The sequence below is a fragment of the Neolamprologus brichardi genome, chromosome 5 (genome assembly GCF_056152115.1).
Source record: "Neolamprologus brichardi isolate AB-2024 chromosome 5, ASM5615211v1, whole genome shotgun sequence".
Lineage (NCBI taxonomy): Eukaryota > Metazoa > Chordata > Actinopteri > Cichliformes > Cichlidae > Neolamprologus > Neolamprologus brichardi.
Genome location: NC_142108.1, coordinates 32,820,346 through 32,830,065, shown reverse-complemented (window position 1 = coordinate 32,830,065; position 9,720 = coordinate 32,820,346). Strand labels below are relative to the sequence as shown.

Sequence of the window (9,720 nt, the reverse complement as noted above, 5' to 3'; positions counted from 1 at the left end):
ACCCCCCCAGGAAGCTCTTTTTAGAAACAAAGGCACAATAATGAGCAATTTTCAAGGTAACATTGCTTAAGTTTATATGAGGAACATGCAAGTTAGTCATTGAGAAGGGCTGTTATTTACAATCTGTAAATCAGTCCTGCTGGCAGCACAAGATACTGTATTAGCTTCATAACACGAGAAAAACACCCTCTGCTAATGAGTGAGCATTTGTAGCAGCAGATTTCTAAGGAAACTGAGAACAGAAGAAATCCACAAAACTTTTCATTTTTCAAGCCTTTAGCTTTATGATTCTCCTCTCTCCAGCACATACCTCCACCTCTCCAGGCTCTCCTCCACCTGCCCCCTACTCTCTCTAAATATCACAGTGTCATCTGTAAACATCATCATCCACAGAGGGTCTTGCCTGACCTCATCTGTCAGGCCGTCCATCACCACTGCAAATAAAAAGGAGCTCAGAGCAGCTCCCTGACATAATCCACCATAACCCCATCTGCCACTACTATCATACACCTCACGTCCTCATACGAGTCCTCCCCAAGCCTCACATACGTCTCCTGACTTTCTACATCAAGATAAAATATTTAAATCGTCGACCTTTAGAGAGTGAGTCTTTCATGCAAAGCTTACCATGTACTGACTTCATATTCTCACACAGATTTTAGTGCTATTGATCTTTCAATAAAAATCCCAACTCATTTCCAATTTGTTGACCTACCTTGATTATAACAGGATGAACAAGCAAATCTGTGTTTTGGGTTTGTACCCTCAGAGTTGTAGAAATTCATGTTTACATGTAAATACCTTCATGAGCCTGACGTTTCGTGCAGTGTCTCTGTGTTTCACAATCAGCGATGACATCTGCAACGAACATTAAAGCCCGACAGAAACAAACAACAGGAGTCAACAAGATGCCTGTGCTCTCCATCTGTCAGCAGTCACCGGACCAAAAACACATGCTACAGCTCCTATGATTTACTGCCAGCTTGGACCAATGCTGAAACTGCCAGCTTTCTGTGAAAGGGCTTTGTGTTGGTTGGTGATGTGAGATGCCAGATGAACAGTTTGAAGTCACATTTGTCAACCTCTGTTGAGCAGCGAGGGACAGATGGAGAAGAATGGATCCAAAACAAGCTGGAAAATATTCAGTGTTTTGACTGAAATGTGCTGGGATCCTGCTCATTCTGCCAGCCTAGGTCCACTGTCCAAATCTATTATTCTTATGTTTCATAAAACTTGTTTTACCAGATATTAAATTCTTCAAAAATGATGCAAAAATATTCTGAGAGGCAGAGAAAAGGAACCGTTTCCCACAAGTCTGAAAATCTGAGTATTTGTATTTCAGTTTACTCTTATTTAAAGTTAAAGTCACTTTATTTGGGTTAAAAAAACTGGAGATGAGTTTTAATTAAGGAAGATTAAACAACAGCCAAAAAGAAACTGCTTCTCAGTTAAACGATTAGTCATTTAATCAAAAAATGCATTTATTCAGAAAATAATCAGTTTAGCCAATAATCAATTTGTTACAATTCTTTCCTTCAGTAACGTGATAATTCTGATCACAATCAGGCCTAATGCAGCTTAAACATCCTGTAAATGCGTTCTGCAGGTGCTGAAGCAATGCCCATGCCAGGTGAGAGTTCCTGTGCACTGCCTTCAGTGTGAGTTGACATCAGGGAAGAGTGCAGGGAAAGCAGGAAAATGCATCAACATGTTCTTCTCCCAGAGGGAGCAACGCTAACAGGAAACCCAGGCCTGATAATGTGCCGTTGTCTAAGTGTGTCTGTGATCGTCTGTGCTCTGACTTTGTTCGGTAACAGCACAACCGCGTCCACGGCGTCAGACGAGCTGATGGGAAGCTAAGAAATCTGCAAAAATGTGGAAATGGAGCCTCTGACATAAAACTGATTCTTTAGACAATATTGTAAAAATTATGTAAGGACTTTTACTTTAGTGTTTACTGGTGTAGTGGAGGTTACATCACTACAATCACAGAAAATTAGAAGTTATATTCCACAGCATTCATCTAATGATGATATGACTCATTATGGATTTACTGATCAATTTACAAAACTCACTGAAAGCAACAATAATGTTACTTTTTCATAAACTAAACAGGAAATATGAAATTGAATGTGTTTGTATGTAACAGGATCGATGCAGCTGAGCTTTAATTTTAGCTGTTTGAGTCTTTTCACTGATGGATGTAGACCGTAGAAAGAAAATAGTTACATGAAAAATATGTAACAAGGGTTGTAATGGGATCATGTTTTTTTGAAAGTGTTTTTTAAATGTGTTGATGGAGTTTTAACCATCATGAGGTGAACGCCATTTGGTTCCAGCAGATTCAAGACAACGCAAACATCCTCTCCGCTGAAATCTCCAAACCAGAGAAACCCAAACTTAAATAGTGCAGATGATTTGGAGATGGACTGTCCTTAAACACAGCTGACGGTCGTATTATGACATTTATGAGTTTGACTTTTTACCCTCTTAAGTATCAGCTTTAAAAATGACACATGGATAAATCCAGAGGTTCATTTTTGCTGCCTGAGCTCGAAAATAACTTTAAAGAAACAGTTTGTGTTTCATCTCTCGTGGTAAAGTCACCTTCACGCCAACATCAACAATATCTCCGCTCTCTGACTGCCTTGTTACAAGTAGCTGAGTAAACTGCGCGGTTGATTTACTCTCCAGTATGTGGCATCAAACTGCTCCTCACAAGCATCTAGCTGACTTTCTAAATGTGATTTTGTATTAAAAGCCCATTCAAATACATTATACTGTCGTGCTGCAGTTGCACAAAATAATGTACTGTTCATAAAACTGATATCACAGTGGACAGTTAAGATATTGTAGTGAATAAATTTCCAAGAGTGGTTGGCGAGCTGACCGTTTAAGTTTGTTTACTGTGCTAATGGAAGGAAGCAGGAGCTCGAAGTAAGACTCACACTGTTAGCAGCCTCGCAGTCACAGCGAGCGGCAGCCGTCACCACCAACCCGTCAATGAAATGTTTAACGAGAAAATATTGGCTCTGAGCTGAAAGATTCTCTTTGTGGATAATTATAGAACATATGCTGCTCTGTGACCCGGGCTGAGGCAGAGCTGTGATACGTGTGTGTGTCTGCGGCGCACACGCTGAGCGGCGGCAGCAACCAGTGGACAGGAAAAGGGGAGGTGGGGGGCTGGTTGCTGCCCTGTGGGTACAGAAAGGTACAGAAACGTCGGGTATTCATATCTTGTGGGGACATCCCATTGACATAATACTTTCCCTAGCAAGGTTATTATTGGTAACAAAAACTAACAAAATAATGAAAACTAGAAGTGAAAAAACATTTTCGTTAACGGAAATAAAAATAAAAACAAGACTTTGCGAAAAAAGGAAAACTAACTAAAACTGTAATGAGTGCTCACAAAACGAACTAAAATTAACTGAATTTATAGCAAAAATGTGTTTAGTTTTCACTGATGTGTGTGTGTCATACAATAGTCTAGCGTGAAAACGAGGCGTAGTTTCCAGTTTTTTCTTGCTGTGTCTCATTATGCCAGCAGGTGGCAGTATGTTAGTCGAGTCGTCTGTGTTGCTGCTTCGTCCACGCGCAAAATTGTGTCAGCAAAAGTCAGGGAAAAGAGCCAGTGTCTAATTTGGGATTGCTTTGATTGGTAATCTAGCTTACCTTGAGAAGGTAAACGAGCATGCCCAACCCTCATCCCCAGAAACAGAAGCTAACCCCAGGCAAGGCAGCGTGATGCATCCCGAGACAACTCCACAAAAAACATTAATGCAGTGCTTCAATCGGCGACCTGATGGCTACTGGTTGGTCAGTTCGCAGGAACATCACAAGCGAGAGGAAGCGTTGGCGAATATGTTTATTGAGACTGGGATATACATGCAGCTTGTGGGGATAGGTGAATTGGATAATCCAAATTGCCACTAGGTGTGAATGTGAGTGTGAATGGTTGTCTGTCCCTGTGTGTTGGCCCTGCGACAGACTGGCGACCTGTCCAGGGTGTACCCCGCCTCTCGCCCTATGACACCTGGGATAGGCTCCAGCGCCCCCCCGCGACCCTGAAAAGGATAAGCGGAAGCGAATGGATGGATGGATGGAGACTGGGATATCTACACAACTGTGTGAGTCAATTGCCTTTAAAAAGTTTAGTAATTCACTTGAACCAAAATTAGGAACACCTGGTGCTGCAAGAGTTCATAGTCTCATTGGGGTCAAGATATATCCTTTTATAGATACCTGGTACCAAAGGTTGTTCATCTGCCCTAATTTCCTTTTTCTTTTTCTTTTTAAAGAACCCAAAGGTTCCCCATAGGTGGGAATGTGAGTTGTCTGTCTTTGCGTGTTAGCCCTGCGACAGACTGGCAACCTGTCCAGGGTGCAGGGTATGGTAGCTGGAATAGCAACATACCCAAGGATAAGCAGAAGAGCATGACTGATATGATGAAACTGGGATTTTGTTACACTTAATTATTGCAAATATGACTAAAACTATAACTGAAACTAAGGATTAAAAAAAAAAAAAGGAAACAAATGGTAAAAAATTAAATAAAATTGATATAAAATTGAAAATCTGAAGTCAAAACTAAATAAAAATAAAAACTAATGAAAATTGCAAAACTATTAAAACCTTGTTCCCTAGCCCCTTACCCTAACCCTAACCATGAAAAATTAATGCCTAATCCTAACCGTAACCATAACCTAATTGCAACTCTGTCACTAAAACCACATTTTGAGTCTAGAAAATGCCTTCAAACTTATGGGAACAGGATTTTGGTCCCAAAAGGCTGTTAGTCCTCACAAGTACAGTGATCTTCCAATTTTTGGAAGATTACTATTAGGGCTGCCACGATTAGTTGACTAGTCACGATTATGTCGACTATCAAAATCGTCGACGACTGATTTAAAAGTCGACGCGTCGTTTGAAGCTTTGTAAGATCACAAAAGACGCAGGAATAAGTAGTAGGATTTAAGAGTGTAATAACGGACTGAAACAGAAGATGGCAGCACTGCATGTACAAGGATGCCAGCTGCCGTTAAACCCCGAAGAAGAAGGAGCTGTGTCCCAGAATTCATAGCGCAGCCCAGCTCAGTTTCCAACAATGGCGGCAGCTAGTTAGTTTTAATATTACTCTTATTATTCTTTCTGGGTCACAAAATAAACGTTTAACATATTTTCAGGCGAGAATGTAGTTGTGTAAACCTCAAATATCTGCTCAGTTTATCAAGACACCACATATTTTCAAAAGCGCTCCGACGTTTTCGGAGACGTCTGTTAGCCACTAGCTCGATAGTTAGCCGGGGGCTAGGCTAACTAGAGCCGTGAGAACACCGGACTCCAGCAAATCGTTTTCAAACCCACCGCCGTCTTTCACTACTCATGTTAAACAAGATATATAAGTCACTTAGATAACTTCAAAATGTTATTGTTTGGCTTTATTTAGTATTTTATTTGTTCCTGAGTAAATCGGTTTGGCTGAGATTAAAGTTATAGTTTTTACACAGCTGAATAAACGTCAAGCAGACAGCTGATTATCAGAAGTGTGAGATGCTCGAGAATTTACTCCAGTGTCCTGTTATATTTTAGATAGCAAGGAGTTTATTAAACTTCACCAAAATAATCTGCAAATTTCATTAAAATTTAATAAACTATCATCTTGTCTTTATTTTTAGTTAGTACATACCTTAAACACTTCAAGCTGCTGCTGGTGCAATAAGCTGTACGTTTTACGTCCAATGGATGATGATCTGACTAGTCGACTAATCGCAAAAATAATCGTTTGTGGCAGCCCTAATTACTATACTATACCCACAAAGATATGAATACACAGTCACAGACACACACACACTTACAGACCCTGAAATCAAAGTTCAGGCTTCAGACTCCTGGAAACACAAAGTTTCTGACAGTTTGTTCTACTCTTGGATCTGTATGATGTCACAGGAAGCAGTTATCTCTAATATAGTCACATGATGTGGCTTCACTTCTTGTTCAGGAGAAAACTGCAGCAGTTACCTGTGAGGTCGGGGTGAGCACAAAACCAAGCGGCTGTGCGGTGACATTACTGGTGGGAGGTGAAGCGACCAGTGCAGCGGGTGTACTGGGGCCTTTAAAGGGAGAGAAACTGGGGCCACCCAGGCCTAGTATAAGCTAATAAAGTATGAAATGTGGAGGTGGAAATTAACACAATAGGTCCCCTTACATAAAAACCATAAAAAACACATTTTCTTGAAACATTTTCCTATATGAACTCAGTCACGTCACAGCAGAGGCTGCACTATGTGACATGAGTAATGCACATTTGTCACGCTCACTAAAATTACTACCAGGGCCCTGATTAGGATTTCACTGTGTCAGGATCTGGATCTAATATTGTGTACGTGGGAACAATCTGACTGTAGTCTGATACACCCTGAACTTCAATAACAACCACATTCATTTTATTCACACACTTGTAACAATGGACTGAATACTATTTTTCAGTAATTAGAAAAATAACATTGCTTTTGATAATCTTTGTTTGAAGGTAGAAGGAATCGAGATCTGTGTAATACGAGGGGCTGAAGCTATGATGATTGATGCGCTCTGCACAGGTCAGTGACAAAATGATAAAGACATAACCACCAGCTAACCTTGAAAACATAAAAGCAAGAAAAATGTGCTCCAAATGTTTGGCTGAACTTTCGCTGCAGAGACGCTCGTGAAAATATGTGGACGAGAGTGAAAGAGACGAAAGAAAGTGGGCGAGGAGACGGAGGGAACGGCAACGAGACAAACAGAGACACAAACTGAAAAAAGAGCCTTTGTGCTCGGCTACGTCTGTTGACTCATTACTCTGACCTGAGCCAGTGATGACCGCAGTCTCTGGCAGCCAGTCAGACAGCGATAAACCCCCGAAGGACCCCTCTCTGTGGGCCTAAATGAAAGAGAGGTGGCTTTCATTCTGCCTGTTTGAATTGACCCAGTGCCTCAAACATAAACACGTCCCAGACTTTATCATTATCCCCCTGCTGCTGCTGGAGCTGCTCGCCTACAGACACATTAGGGTCTCTGTGTTTGCCTGCAGCCTTCTATTAGCAGCTACTGCTGTGCACCTCATCCAGGTGTGTTACGCTGAGTGTTTTATGAAGGGGCAGGACTGGAATGTTTCACTGCCATTGTCATCATTAACACTTTACAGATCATTCTGGTGAGCTTCAAGAGATTAAACATTTTTCAGTTGTGTGAGTGGAGAATATGTTCCAAAATATAAGGTATAAGACAGCTAGGGTTGCCACGATTAGTCGACTATCAAAATCGTCGACGACTAATTTAATAGTCGACGCGTTGTTTGAAGCTTTGTAAGATCCCAAAAGACGCAGGAATAAGTAGTAGGATTTAAGAGTGTAATAACAGACTGAAACAGAAGATGGCAGCACTGCATGTACAAGGATGCCAGCTGCCGTTAAACCCCGAAGAAGAAGAAGCAGTGTCCCACAATCCATAGCACCCTGCTCATTTGTCAACAATGGCGGCAGCTAGTTAGTTTTAATGTTACTCTTATTATTCTTTCTGGGTCACAAAATAAATGTTTAACATATTTTCAGGCGAGAATGTAGCTGTGTAAACCTCAAATATCTGCTCAGTTTATCAAGACACCACATATTTTCAAAAGCGCTCCGACGTTTTCAGAGACTTCTGTTATCCACTAGCTCGATAGCTAGCCGGGGGCTAGGCTCACTAGAGCCGCTGAGAACACCGGACTCCCGGAAAATCGTTTTCAAACCCACCGCTGTCTTTCGCTACTCAGGTTAAACATGATATATAAGTCACTTAGATAACTTCAAAATGTTATTGTTTGGCTTTTTTAGTATTTTATTTGTTCCTGAGTAAATCGGTTTGGCTGAGATTAAAGTTATAGTTTTTACACAGCTGAATAAATGTCAAGCAGACAGCTGATTATCAGAAGTGTGAGATGCTCGAGAATTTACTCCGGTGTCCTGTTGTATTTTAGATAGCAAGGAGTTTATTAAACTTCACCGAAACAATCTGCAAATTTCATTAAACTTTAATAAACTATCATCTTGTCTTTATTTTTGTTAGCACATACCTTAAACACTTCAAGCTGTAAGCTAATGATAGTTATATAAGAGCAGACGCTGCTGGTGCAATAAGCTGTATGTTGTATGTCCAATGGATGATGATCTGATTAGTCGACTAATCGCAAAAGTAATCGGTGACTAGTCGACTATCAAAATAATCGTTTGTGGCAGCCCTAAAGACAGCTACTGTATTCTTAATGAAAACACTGAAGATGCCAATGATTTTTTTTTGTTGCTTCTGTCCTCAGACCCCCAGGAAATCTTCCATTTAAAGCTCCATCCAAGTACGCATCATGGCAGTGGTTCAGAAATAATCTCTGTCATCATTAGAACCCCTGAAAGCACATTCCTGTTGTGTATGTATTCAGTAATAGTGTAATAAAATCCAGAACATATCTACATGACCAACGGCTGCTAATACAAGTAACATGGTGAGCCACACAGGTGGAGGTGGTTTTTAATTTAGACATCCATTCACAATTAAATTTACATTATATTCAAAAATCTGTCACAGTCATCGTCATACAGATGTGTCAGGCCTGAATCGTAGCACAGGAGTTATGCGATTGGTATTAATGAGGACAAAGCTCAAAGGACAAAGCACTTCAGTTGCTCTCAAGAATGATTAAGTGTGTCTGATGTGATCTAGGAATGTCTTCCAGAGGTAATTTCTAATTTGTGTGTGTTTAGGCACACATATTAGACACAAATAACTTTGAAGGATTAGATAAGAATCGAGGTATGTGCTGATGAGGCTCGTGCCTGTTCGAGGATCGTCAGCATGGGAAAGAAGGAAAGAGGGATCTCCTGTGTCCAAGTTTGATGTCTTGCAGACTAATCTGTCCATCCTAACCTCTTCCATCTGCAGACATGAAAGCTTTATGACAGCATTGCAGTATGTGACTGAGTCTCAAAGCAGGCACTATCTTGCTCGTCTTTTCTTCACAGTTTGATCCTGTTCCAATTTATCTGAGCCCAGCTGCGAGCGACCCGTCTGCTAGATCGATATCATTTGGATGAAGATGAGACAACTGAGCGCATTCATCCTGCTGACCTTGGCTGTCCTCGCAACAGCCAGACCAAAAACAGGTCAGTGTGCAGATACTGTGAGAATTACTGAAAAATTATTTTAAAAAATAAATAAAGACGTTTCTCTTCCTAAACAGGATATATAAATGAGGGCACAATTTAAATTTAAGAAAACAAATGAAAGAAAAGGAAGTCTGGAAAAATGAGAGATAAATGTTTAATGATGGGCATTTAGATGATCAAAAGAACAAGGAGCTAATGTGGGTTTGGATCACAATAGAAACACAGAGTCACACCAAAGCCTAAATAAGAAAGCTATGATTTTAAATCAGATGCTTTCAGTGGATTGCAGTCAGTCGATAACTATAAACAATGATTTAAACAACCATTTGACAGAACAATTACACCTTTACCAGAGCCGTATGTTTTTCACTTTAAGGGTAGCTTTGCATGAACAGTTCAAAATAATCCATAGTGGCAGGGACGTACCCATTTACAGTCTTTGTTGTTTAAGCTTTCAACATGTTTGATATTAACATGTAAATGTGTCCTCGAAAAGGAGGAAAACATTATAATTTAAATTTAAAATGTCTAATATAAGGT

At 40.4% G+C, this 9,720-nt stretch overlaps 1 protein-coding gene across 4 annotated transcripts in view; it reads left to right on the top strand.

Moving 5' to 3' along the window:
• matn4 (matrilin 4) overlaps positions 1–9,720 on the top strand; it is a 32,352-nt gene that overhangs the window by 6,728 nt on the left and 15,904 nt on the right. For all 4 annotated transcript variants that reach the window (XM_087841100.1, XM_087841099.1, XM_087841098.1 and 1 more), the window contains exon 2: positions 9,037–9,177. In XM_087841100.1, coding sequence (XP_087697226.1) covers positions 9,105–9,177 — 73 coding nt within the window. In that variant the 5' untranslated portion in view covers positions 9,037–9,104. The remainder of the gene's footprint in view (positions 1–9,036; positions 9,178–9,720) is intronic.